The sequence below is a fragment of the Lingula anatina genome, chromosome 1 (genome assembly GCF_051362555.1).
Source record: "Lingula anatina isolate TDL-2025a chromosome 1, LinAna3.0, whole genome shotgun sequence".
NCBI classification, from domain to species: Eukaryota; Metazoa; Brachiopoda; class Lingulata; order Lingulida; family Lingulidae; genus Lingula; species Lingula anatina.
The window spans coordinates 66,456,722-66,469,763 of NC_141767.1; the positions used below are offsets into that span (position 1 = coordinate 66,456,722).

Below are 13,042 nucleotides of genomic sequence, written 5' to 3' on the forward strand. Positions count from 1 at the left end.
ACAAAGTTATTGAAGAAAAAAAACAGAAATTCGAAATCAAGTTCAGAGGTTTAAATTGCAACAATGGATTCGTTTGGGCTGATCGAAATTAAAAGAAAGGACTAACTTAGAAAACGCGTTTAGATGCAGTTATTGTATTTATTATCTACATTTCTCTCTCTATCTCTCTCTTTTTCTACCCAGGTGGCCTTAACTGTGTTCCAACAAACTGATCCTTAAAATCCCGTAAATCTGTTAAATAACATATGTAGCCTAAGAGAGGCGTGGTCACAAACCCCTATATCTTACCTTGCAACTCGCCACAAGCGCAAGTAGGTTAGCAAACGAAGAGAGCAACAGAGGGCACTGGAAGTACCCTCCTGTTTGTATTCTATTGCGAACTGATGAGCCTGATGAGCGAGGAAACTTTGCCAGGCGAGAAAGAAAGCAGATCTGTGTTTTTCGCAGAAAACGCCCTCAGAGAGAATAAGAAAGGTAAAATTCTCAATATTTCAGCTGGATTGATTTCGTGAGTAATACAAAAATGTTGTGTTAGTTTAAAACACAGCATTTTTAACAAAAGTGAACAAACCTGTGAACATTCTATGTTTAAAATCGAATAAATGAAAAAAAAAAAAAAAAAAAAAAAAAAAAACGAGAAAGAGGGGTTTTTATATTGAGTGATGAAAGAAGAGAAGTACGAATAGACAATTCTTGAATTCTGCCTAATATTAGATCGAAAATTACAGAAGTAAAATTTTTACTAGTTGCGCTGTATGATGGCACGTTACGCCAGTGCGAATATGATAAACGACTTTTGTATCACGTTTTCTCCTTCCCTCATGTGTACTTAAAAATTTTTAAAAATATAAAAAAAACGTCATTTGAGCAGCATGATTGGGAGAGTTGAAAGATAACCTAATTATTTTTAGTTAAAAGAAATTACATAATTTGATCATGTAACTTGGAACCCAACATACTTTGTTTAATCCCAGTTACATTGCCTCACCAATGCCACGCCTGCAGTGCACGGTATTATATTGATTATACGACATTTATTATGGCACAATCTTAAAATTCGGTCTTGACCAAGCGGATGCTGCCAAGTAAGTCACGTTATCATGAAAGATTCGTGACTGAAAAGACTCCTTTGTAGTACATGAGTTTGCAAGTTTTTTTTAAATCTAGTACACTGTAGGTTGTTTGGTCTTGTTGTTGTGGCATCGATGGATGTAGCGTTTTTAAAGTTCTTAACAATTCATTTTGCTATTCTTATAATCAATTTGTCAATTTTCGTCAAGCAATAAAAATGGCAAAGAATTTAGCAAACTTGATATAACCACAACATTTTACACAGTTTCTGCATCTCTGATAGAAATTACTGACCGTCTCCAAAAGATTATATTGAGCTCATGGCTGATAAATCAGGACTTACTGTGCCTGTGTTCTGTTCCAGGGATGTCGAACTCCCGTTCAGCCACGGCCACGGCTGTAGCAGTGCTAGGACTGCTTATTGCGGTAGCTGCACTTGTGATGGTGGTGATTGCGTATGCTAGACCAAAGATCATTAGGTGAGTCAAGAAGTTAGACAACTTCTTGGGTGAGTGAAGAGCGCTTCAAATTGGCGAGTAATTGTTCATTGATAGTTTTAAGATTGATTGAGCTTAACGGCATAAATTAGACATTTTATCGTATTATGATTTAGCTTCCTTTCCTTTTTTAATGTCAGAAGAGTGAGGCTGAGACAGTTCCAATTTAAACTTTCCAAATACACATCCAACGAAATACACAGACCTCACTGTAAGCAAAACTAATTTAGACACGTGCCAATTTTTCTTGCTCCAGCCCCAAAATGGCTGCAATGGATATGGATATGGATATGATGGCCCAAAAAGTTAAAACTAATATGGAGACCGAAATGTCGGAAATGGTAGAGCAAATACACGAATACATGGTGAAACAGAAGGAGGAGAGTAAGGAAATGAGGATGCGAGATGAAAAAAAGAGAATGGCAATGATGGAAGGGCACTACACATTTGCTTACAACGTCGACTGGAAACCTCAATACTATATGTGAGTAAAATATAGGCTTTTCATTCTCTTGTGTTTAGATGGTGTAAAAAATAAATACTTTCCGAAGAGACTACTGGTAAATGTCATGCCTCATAGCCAAAAACACGTTTATTTTCCTCGAAAAAATCTACTTTTTGATCCTACAGGTAACTAATTTGATAATTTATTTATGAAGTACAATTTTTTGGTCATAAAATGACCCGTGTTCACAAGACTATATGGACTTGTACATCTAATTGGCATGCGTTGTAATGCATGTTATAAACATATTTGCTTCAGCAACCTAAGCAAACGTAATTTGTGGTATTTGTCTTTTCGATGGCTGAGGCAACTGTAACTGAACAATGTCGATATTCTTCTTTAGTGATCAAAATGGTTTTCTGAAAGGTCAAGGCCTGGACATGATGAAGGAAATTTGTAAAATGGAGAACAAGAATTGCACCCATGTGGTCAACTACGATGGCGGTCCTTGTTGGAACAGCATGAGACGAAATGCTCCTGGTTTGTGCTAACATATTCTACCTTTTCCATTTTCAGTTCGGTTGTGCCAAAATAGTAATGTCGATAAAAAAGGCAAATATGACAGCCTGAATTCTAGGTTTAACAAAATAACTTAATGTCAGAAACTAACTTTGCCATCTTTCAGACAGTTTAACACTGATCAATGAACAAAATCGCATCATAATTTTAAAAGACCTATAATTTGTTTTAAATCACATTTTTTTTCATCTGATCTAACAAGGTCTGCAGGGCAGGTGGTTTGACGGATGTGTTGGCTTTATAAAGACTGTGGAACGATCTAACGTGTTTGCCATTGTTGGCAGCATGTACGAACCCGTCAAGGGAGCCTTCTTCACCAAGGTCGGGGCAACGGTGGACATAGGAACAGCCAGAATCGGTACGCACTTATATGGTGGACTCAGCCGGGGACAGTAAACAATATTCTAAAAACGATATCACTCTCTTAAGGTTTCTAAACCCCAAAGAATACTAGACACGGTATGGTTCACTTGTGAAGAGCTACCAATGGCAAATGGAAAAGATATCATCTTCAGACGAAAAACCCACATTAACATTTTGTGATCCATCGTAAATCTTTGTTGCTTGTATTATTTGTTTCATTTCGTCATTGTTGCAGGTTTCGACAGTTCGTACTATACCAGCCCCGCTTGTCTGACAAGAAATGGAGTGGCTTTTGATGCTTCAGCGCACGTTTTGGCCGAAACCTACGACGCACTGGAAACTCATCTCAATAATGACTCGGTATGGCCTCGTATTCTGTCATTATCATGTCGCATTACAGACGCGTGGCACTGCTAGTGTCTTCACAAATACAAATGTACCTTTTTCCTAAATATACTATCATCATTATCCTTATCAATATTAATCTCGTATTCATTTTTAAAAAATTGCCCAAACATATGAGTAAAAGAAAAGTATCATTTCAGATCGACGCCATCTTTGCTCCAGAGAACCAATTCCCAAACCTACAAAAGATAGCCACGACCTACGACTGCGCCATTGGGAAGGGCGGCGTGATGGTGAGAAAGGACATGGCGCCCAGGATGATGTGGATCCATCGTGGACTGGAAAAGATGAAAAGATCCGGAAAATTCCGCGAGCAATGCGAAAACGCTCTCAGAGATCATGGTCAGTTTTATTTATCTTCAGATTAAAGCAAAATCGAAATTAAATTTGGTCAATCAAAGATGTGAAGCTACCAAATTTATACAGGCACCACTAACATAATTTTATTGTAAATGATTTATTTATACCAGTATTCCATCAAAGGTGAGACCTTTTAAAATGACAGATTTTAAAAGACCAAAATATTTACAGAGCGTACAAATACAGGTGCTGACCATTCTTTTTACATTTTTCAGGAGCTCCCAGTATTTGCGTTTCTGCTTAATTACGTTGTTAAGACCGGGCACATTGATTGGACATCGAGTAAATACAGTTACCACTTCACCGCATAAAATGAAGAATTTACAAAGCGTTCACATCTTGACGAATGTGACATCTCTTCGAATCCGGCTATCTTTCAAGGGAAAGACAAATTGACGAGCATTCATATGGGGAATTTCTCGAGTTCAGTATCAACGTGTTATGTGATATGCTATTATGATTAACTAGACAGATTTACCTCAAGAAAATTTCTGTAAAAACCTTTATTTCGATTGACAAATTTCACAGAAACATACAACTTCCGTGATAATAGTGGCATCTGCCCTCATCTACTTGGTTTTCATATTCTTTTCTAATTTGTTGCTTTAACTGCTCTTGATAACAAGTATATGTTGAATATGCAATAACACTTTATATTACAGTTTCAGGCAAGAAATATACGCACACTGATATGACAACATTTTTACACAACTTTCTCTTTTAGTAAAAAAATAAATAGCCTAAAATTCTACTTCTAGTTTGTTCAGTGTTTTCCTGGAATTTTGTTCAGCATATCTGTTAACAGACAAAACATACACACACAGCTTAAAAAAACACACAAAGCACCTGCAGTCATGTGCTTCAAGTACCAATGGACAAACTATCTTGAATTTTTATGAAAAGGAATAAGAGGCTATAGAGACAGGAAAACTTTTTTTCAAGTTATAATGCTAGGTTCTCATCAAATAAACCAATATTTAATAAATAACAAATTTTATCCCACTCCCTCTCATTGTTCATCTCTGGATTTGAACTACCTATAGGTCAATATCAAAATTAAATCTGTATTTAATCTCAGAGAAAAAAGACCCATGAGCATTTCCTCTCTAAACTGAAAAAAAGCTCATTTTTAAAGAATATTAATTTTCCCATACTATGAACCACCTCAAAATTTCTCCTTTATCTATTGTGAAAAAAGTTATTCATAGTTTCTACAAAGGATGATAAACCAGATTTATTCTTTACTTACAGACAAAATAACATCAGTCAAGCACAACATTTTGGTCCACCATCTATGGACCTTGATCAAGTGAATGGGGATTTCACCACCTGATTTCTTCAATTTACTTATCACTGTATCCATTGCGTGGTAATAGATTTTACTCTATCACATCGCTGCCCACCCTACTATTCCACCCAGTTCTCAAACCATACAAAATATTATTTGCATTTTTCATACAGTTTAGATGACACACAACAGCTTTAAAATTTTCCAATTTACAGAGTGCTAGAGTGAAAGAATCACATCCCAATATGTGAGGTTGGTTGACAGATTGAGTAGTCTGCTAGGAGTCTTTACCAGAACTGGTATTTGTGCTAAACAGTTTTCCTGTGACAGGGCAGACATATTTGTTCTTGGCACAGTGGACATGTGTGATGATACCATTGGGATAGCGAACAAAGGTGGACTCACTGAAAGCTCTCGTACATACTGCGCATGACCTGGAAAAAGACACACTTTTACATCAAAACTATACATATCAATAGAAGACTACACGTAACTTGTTGACTCAAAAAAGCATTTATCATTAATTTCAAACAAATTCTGTGGTACAAATTTATCTTAGGTATAAGCTGAAATTTTTGACCATTGTCAAACTCAATCCTTTGAGTAACTAAACAAAGTTTCTGGTCTGAAAGCATCAGTGTTATGCCGTGTCATGAATGAAATACAGTAAAAGTAACAAGAATTTAATAATTTTTATAGTTAATTTACCTTGATTAAAATAAACATATATATTAGCTAGCCAGGTGGCAGCAAATTCAGCCCCCCCCCTTTCATGTTCAGAGGTTATAAGCGCACATCTAAAATTCTTACACAATCCATATGCCTTGTTTAATATCACATATTTAATTTTAACATATCAAAGAAGGCCGCAAGACATTTTCAACAAAGATAAAGAAAGTGTTTCTATTCACCTGTCTTCATTCATCAAAACAGCCTGTCTCTGGTCCTCCATTGCTCTCCTGTGGACCTCCAAGTTTTCTCCCCGTGACAGCATGCGCTCTACATGCCGCGTACGAGCCCTATCTAGACTGTTCCTAGTAGCTCTATGCAGAAATAGTTCTAATAGCCCCACCGACCAATTCTCTGGTAGGAGCTGGAGGATTTTGATGACATCAAAATCTGCCTCACTGCTGTTCAATAGCGAAACTGCTGGGTGTATTAGGGTATCTCGTTTTCTGAAATAATTACAATTGTTCATAAAATATGCAAAAATTTGATAGAATGCTAGAATGCAGATAATAAAAATAATCATATAACCATTAAATTTTGCATAACACTGACAGAAAAAATACATGATATATCCCTTAAAGGCACAAAGTAAGAAAAAGACCTCTAAATGGAGCAAAAAATGTTATTTTCCTGGAAGTTCAATGCTTTTTCCATAATCACCAAGGTAAACCAAACCCAAAATAATTCACAGAAATAAGATCCATCAACCAGTTCTTGAATTCTGAGAAGTTACTGATTATTTAGTCACTCTCTTAAGGTGTAATAGAGACCTGTAATTTTCAATTTTGGTAAAAGTTAATAACTTAGAAGTTGAGAACAGGTATGAAGATCCTAATTTTCTCAACAGTTTTGGATAGGGTATACCTTGGGGAGAGAGAAAATTACTGACATTTTCAAGAAAATTCTTTTCATTTTCCCAAATAAAGATCTAATGCCTTTAATATGCAAGCATCTATTTCATTGCCAGAGGCACTTACTCATAGGAAGGGTCCAGGTAAACTCCCAACAGTATCTGGAACAGCCTCTTCCTGTACGACTGATCTTTCCCTTTGGAATTGACCAAACAGTAGTTTTCTGCTGCCCTGTAGTCTCGTAGTTTGTGAACTAAAAGGCGGATGGCCTTTTCATGCTCCTCAAGCTGTACAAATTTAATGTAAATATGTATTTAACTTCTGGCCATTTAGACCATAACTTGACAGGGAAGAACTGTTTATAGGAATAATATTACAATTGATATAGCAGGTAAACTTACATTTAATCTAATTACCACTGATAGAAACTATTATCTATACTGTGAAAAAAGTATGAAAACTAAACCCATAATTATATCCCTGCAATTAATACTGTTGAGTGGACTAGTGAGCTGTGCCATGACCCAAGCCCAAAAATATGACCACCAGAGGTTGAGAGTTACCTTTCCATAGAGTATTGCACACTCCTCATACATGTCTGTCTCCTTGACCTTGCCCAGAATTAGCTGTATCCTATATAAGTTGGAAACTTGTAGCATATTCTGTAACTTTGACCTGAAAATATTCCCTTGTATTAAGAACCTTATCTGAAAAGGGACTCATCACGTGTATGAACCTTCTGTTACAACACCAGCAGCTGTGCTTACATATCTAGGGCTTTCTTACATTTACACCTACAGTAAAACGCACAAAGGTACTAAACTAGAACTAGAACAGCAATCATGAAAAAAAGTTAAACTAGAGGATCAGAGAGGCGATACCGCCTCTGAATATTGTACCACCAGCTGGAGTAAGCGCAATCGTATAGACCCACACACACACACACAAAAAAGGGACACCACCACCAGTCTTGTGCTTGACAAGCTGTAAAAAATGCAATCAACAAGAATTCTCAAAATATGCAAAAAAAAATATATAACTAAAAATGGTACAATCAAAGTTCAGTTCATAGTGAGGTAGGCCAAATGTCAATTCAAGGTCACAGTAAATTTCCAGTATATGACTTCCTTTTCATGTTCAATAGCAACTATGGGCCTATCTCTGCCAGTTTTGGAGATAAAAGGGAACCAAAATTTGCAAAGTTCAATTCATGATGAAAAGTAGGTCAAAGGTCAATTTCAAGGTCACATTTAGATTGCCAGTATATGACTTCCTATTGAAGTACAATAGTAACCATGGACCTATCTCTGCCAGTTTTGGAGATAAAAGGGAACCAAAATTTGCAAAGTTCAGTTCATGGTTATAAGTAGGTCAAAGGTCAATTTTAAGGTCACATTTAGATTGCCAGTATATGGCTTCCTATTCAAGTTCAATAGTAACTATGGACCTATCTCTGCCAGTTTTGGAGATAAAAGGGAACCAAAATTTGCAAAGTTCAATTCATGATGAAAAGTAGGTCAAAGGTCAATTTCAAGGTCACATTTAGATTGCCAGTATATGACTTCCTATTCAAGTTCAATAGTAACTATGGACCTATCTCTGCCAGTTTTGAAGATATAAGGGACTATATGTTATAATTTTGGAGTTACAATAATGTGCCATAAATTTCCTACAGAAAAAATTAATCAAAATAAAGAAAAGGTCATTTTGGTCAAAATTCTTGAAATTGGAAGTGCTCTGTAGTTCCAGATGTTCAAATTTGATGAAATAATGTCATTTTTGACCACAAGTTGTCTGCCTTGCCAAGCCTTATGTTTTATTTTTCCGGGGTTCAAAATTTATTATCCATTACCGTACTGCACATTTTTCTTTCACCACCAATATGTACTTTTTGATACAGCGTAACTCGAAAACCGTATGGAATACAAAAAAACGGAGACCACCTCCAGTGTTGGGCTTTACATGCTCTACAAAATACAAAAAAGAATGGGTCTTTAGCATTAACCGTTTCCTGAATTAGAGACAGTTTTCAGTTTCGGTATCTTATGGCCGCTACTCCCGTGAAAATGCACCGATTGCCCCAAATTCACGGGGATGAAAGATGAACCGAAGGGTAACACTTTCCAGTAATATTATTGGTTAATTCTGTGTGGTGTCTGAATAACAGTGCAAATAATTTTTTTTTCGTAAAAAAATTCGTTTTTTTGAAAATATTGGCCCGTTTGGCCTTTAAATAAAGGTCAAAGGTCAAATCCAAAGGCATATTTGAAATCTACACATATGACTTTTGGAAAGCTGTCTGTAGAAATTTTTCCCATAATTCCTTCCGTAGGATAGATAATTAGCATTTAATTTTGCCATTTTTGGACAAGGGTGCATTGCAATGAGTGCCACACCTAGACCCCAATACCGACAAAGCCCAAATTTTACGTGGAACGAGTTGAGATTATAGGTGACCTAAATCCAAGAGATGGGTATGGAGGCCCTTACCGTCTAGGAGGTGAAGCGGTAACGGTGACTTGTCGGCGGAGCCAGCGGAACGATCTGGTCGGGACTAAAACCATGTGTACCGCCAGCGCTAACGCTGGTGGTACAATTATAACATATAACTATTACTTACCTTGCTGCTTGTAAAGCTTCATTTGGTGTTTCAGAATTTTTCTTCATCTGCAGAACTGTATCTAAGTATAAGACAGCTAGATGTGTATGATACTTCTCTTTCTAAAAAATTAAAGAATAAAATTATAATAAATAAATAGAAGACAATAATAGTTATCAGAATTAATAAAGGAAATAAGTAAAATAAGCAAAGAGGTCTTTTACCATATTTATGATAAGAAAGTTTATGTATCACGCTAAGAATCTTAAATGCATTAGCATACACTGGAGAAACTAAAAAACTCGAACATTTCACATAAAAAAAGGCATTCACAGAATAACAGATTTGTTTAAACTATAACCTTGGTTAATAATTTGTCCAAGAAGTAATTTTTTTTTTTTTGAAAACAGAATACACAGTTGGCAAAATTCTTACTTCTAACTTCTTTGTGAACACCAAATACTCTAGGTAAGCTATCACAGCCCTAGGAAACCTGTGGAGATAGTCTATAACTGTGTCTGGGCGCATCCTTTCAGTCTGGGGTTCATCCTCTGGTCTCTCAGTGAAAATCTGAGAAAAATTATATTATATTATATTATATTATATTATATTATATTATATTATATTATATTATATTCAAAACTTCATCTACTTAAATTCACACGTGTTTTAATCAATACATTTAATCTAATCAGGTAAATATTATAAATATATGACAAAAACATCTTGTTTTTTAATATCTTGCCTTAACACCCTTCTCCTGACTTCTTTCTAGAGCCCAGTCCACATATTTCCATACAAGTTCATGGTTACTTAAACTGAAAAGGTAGAAGGATATAAATCTTGTAAGTCATACTAATTACTCTTGCCTGATATCAAAAGTGCAAGTGTATATGATTTAAGTATAAATAATTAGTGCTTATTAGATGTTATATTTTTAAAAATTTGCTTTGAAAGCTTTGTTAGCAAATGATCTCCTTTCCTGGACACTTACTTAGCTAAAAATTCAATGATAAAATCTATACCAGGAAACTGACCATCCTTCAGTTCTCCACTTGCTATTCTGGAATCAAAAACCTAAATATTATCAAGTCCATAAAAAATATCAATAAAAATAAATATAAAGTAATTTTTAATGTAATCAATTCTTAAATACTGCAAATATACACACTATGCTTACACTGTTTATTTTGGAATATGCAAAAACATGATTAAAATGTCTACATGATTTATTATAAAATTTGGTTACAATCAAACCCTTATTGTTATTTTTACCTTGTCCATATTTGTAAAGCTTTTTCATGGTCACCATGATACCTATAGAGCAGCCCTAAAGCATACTGCCTTTGGTGCATTTCTAAACACTGAACACAGTCACTGAATTCACAGGCACACTCAGAAGCAAGTAGAAATACTAGGTTTGGGGAATTATTTTCTGCATACAACTTCAAGAGTGCTGTGTCAATTTCCTGGAAGGAAAACATCACATCCATGACTTTAATGACCATAAAAAATGCCACAAGCAGCAAGCAACAGCATTAACATACGTATATATATTTTATGTTTCATCTGGTAGGCACTACAGAGGCCAGAGGAGATAAAAACCATACATTTATAATCCCACACATTTAGCAAAGGTTTAAAAAAACAACTTACTGTTTTGAGTCCAATGGATTCTTTGGTTTCTCTTATTTCTTCTAAATATTCTGCCAGGAACTGTTTATACTCCTTGACTCTGTCCACCTGGTGGTTGGCTAGCTGGTTCACATCGGCAATGTCCTTATGCAGGGAGGGAGAGCGGGTGAAGTTGGAGCTTGCGGGCAGCAAGTTGGGATAAATACTGATCAGCTGAAAAACAGATGTATATATTGATGCGAAAAGCAAACAAAGACAAAGACAGGTCAATGATATAATACTGATTTTCTTTCAAAAAGAATAATCATATACTGTACGTATGGTTCATAATATGATATTCAAATAACACTAAAAAAATTTCAGCATCATACAACAACCAAACATGTTAAATGTGATCCAAGCAAAATGTCAAATTTGAGGGAAGTGCCCAGGTACCTCTCTGACATCTAACTGTCCATCTCTGAAGTAGTCCCTGGCTTGGTCCAGGTTTGCCCTGGCTAACTCCACAAACCCAGCCTGCTGGAGGATATGGACAAAAGCCTGGACACAGGGAAAATGGAAAATTAATTACAACTTTCTACAAAATCAAAACTGTATATAATAGTTAACTTGAAAGAAAAATTACAAACAAAATTTTAACTTCACACTCCTAAGCTTTGAGCTTTCTACTTCACCTTTTTGATATTGAAGCAATGAGGTAAGAGCTTTGCACTTAACAAACATCAGTGTTCCCACTCCTGCTCTTCAAAGGTTAAATTTACCCACCTTCTGGAACTTTTCCTTAGTGAGCCCATGGTTCCTAGCATTCTGAGCCAGCTCTATGGCTTCTTCCACCTTCTTGTTCTCTAACAAGTCTTGAACCTTGAAAATCAAAACATATTTTAACTAACAATCATCTCCAAATATTACACAGTGCTAGAAGGTATGTGCTATAAAGCAATAAGATACAAAATGCATGGGTAGGTGACTTTTTAAATATAAATAAAATAACATTATTAATTAAATAACAGCAATGGGGTGCTATCTTACTTCTTGCCACATGATTGGCATTGGTCAATTATTCCAGTTCAGGGTCAAAAAATCCCGAGTTGACCTCACTCGACGTCAATATATGTATGGAATATGTCTTATAACAGAGACCATAAAAAGCACACTAACCTGCTTTTCCCAGTGTACAGGGAATAGAGCCCATACATCATTTCCTGTGGCCACAAACAGCTTCCCATCAAAGTCATCCAAACACCTTCCTCCTTTAAATGGCACTGCCTGCTTCTGCTGCTGATCCAAAATACTGCAATTCCAAACATAATATAAAAAATAATGTTATGACAAGTGCCTCAGTGCCACAGCTATGAACTTGGTGAAATACATGCTGCAATGTTTTGCCTTCCACGTGTCAATCAAAATCATCAATAATTAATATTTATGGAAGGTTATCTAAAGCAAGTTAAATCTTGGCCAAGGATTGATGCACTTTCAAACTGAAGTACTGCTTGTTGAAAATGTTAAAACTTCATATTGTGGTAAAATACCAATGGCATAAATTAAACTTAAATCTAACACAATAAACAGTTTTTACAATGCTGACCAGTTTTATAGAAAGGGTAATGAACCAGTCTTACCTATGTACAGTAATAAACTCATCATTCATTGCTATAACATAAGGATGATGATATGTGATGGCAGTGAGGCTGTCGCTCCACATCAGAGGAGGGCGGGGCGAGGCACCTGTAGCATTGGCAAATAACCCTAAGGCGTTGGGAGCACTCAGCAGAAACTCCTCCTAGTGGCATACAAAAATAGCAGTTAACAGTTCTGGTTATTGTTATTTTCAACACTATGAACTTTTAAACGACAAACTTCAAATATCTGTTTGACATAAATTTGAAAAAAATAGAATAATGCAAGTAGTAAGAGACGAGGTTTTCAACCTGCATTTTCGGAGGAGGTATATACTTTTAATGTAATTTTTTTAGTGAACCTTGAACCTTTTGAGGAGGAGTGTACTTTCAATGTAATTTCTTAGTGACCCCTGAAACAGAAAGGAGGCTTTGCAAGCGAATTTTAATGACAATCATTTTAGTGTAAACGAGGGACGAGCAAATTCTAATGATGATTCAATAAAACCTAATAGGAGTTTTTTTTTAAAGAATAAATATAATTGTATAGCGAGCAAAGAAACGTAAAGGAGGGGTTTGTATGGTTATTTTAGCTATATTT

At 35.7% G+C, this 13,042-nt stretch overlaps 2 protein-coding genes across 2 annotated transcripts in view; one reads left to right on the top strand and one right to left on the bottom strand.

The window, feature by feature from the left end:
• LOC106151522 (uncharacterized) lies at nt 1-4,471 on the top strand. The gene is made up of 8 exons (XM_013524837.2): nt 1-474; nt 1,436-1,550; nt 1,825-2,052; nt 2,417-2,553; nt 2,795-2,950; nt 3,191-3,315; nt 3,501-3,702; nt 3,936-4,471. Exons 1-8 carry the CDS (start codon nt 384-386, stop codon nt 3,962-3,964), a joined length of 1,083 nt encoding a protein of 360 aa, XP_013380291.2. The 5' UTR covers nt 1-383; the 3' UTR covers nt 3,965-4,471.
• LOC106151536 (transforming growth factor-beta receptor-associated protein 1) overlaps nt 4,205-13,042 on the bottom strand; it is a 27,852-nt gene continuing 19,014 nt past the window's right edge. Inside the window, exons 8-21 of the mRNA XM_086999490.1 lie at nt 12,445-12,605; nt 11,981-12,113; nt 11,588-11,683; nt 11,258-11,362; nt 10,844-11,035; nt 10,463-10,656; nt 10,182-10,250; nt 9,933-10,005; nt 9,623-9,757; nt 9,209-9,309; nt 7,152-7,263; nt 6,715-6,875; nt 5,920-6,183; nt 4,205-5,442 (exon numbers count right to left, since the gene is read on the bottom strand). Of these exons, the coding sequence (XP_086855616.1) occupies nt 5,286-5,442; nt 5,920-6,183; nt 6,715-6,875; nt 7,152-7,263; nt 9,209-9,309; nt 9,623-9,757; nt 9,933-10,005; nt 10,182-10,250; nt 10,463-10,656; nt 10,844-11,035; nt 11,258-11,362; nt 11,588-11,683; nt 11,981-12,113; nt 12,445-12,605 (1,953 nt within the window). The 3' untranslated portion in view covers nt 4,205-5,285. The remainder of the gene's footprint in view (nt 5,443-5,919; nt 6,184-6,714; nt 6,876-7,151; nt 7,264-9,208; nt 9,310-9,622; nt 9,758-9,932; nt 10,006-10,181; nt 10,251-10,462; nt 10,657-10,843; nt 11,036-11,257; nt 11,363-11,587; nt 11,684-11,980; nt 12,114-12,444; nt 12,606-13,042) is intronic.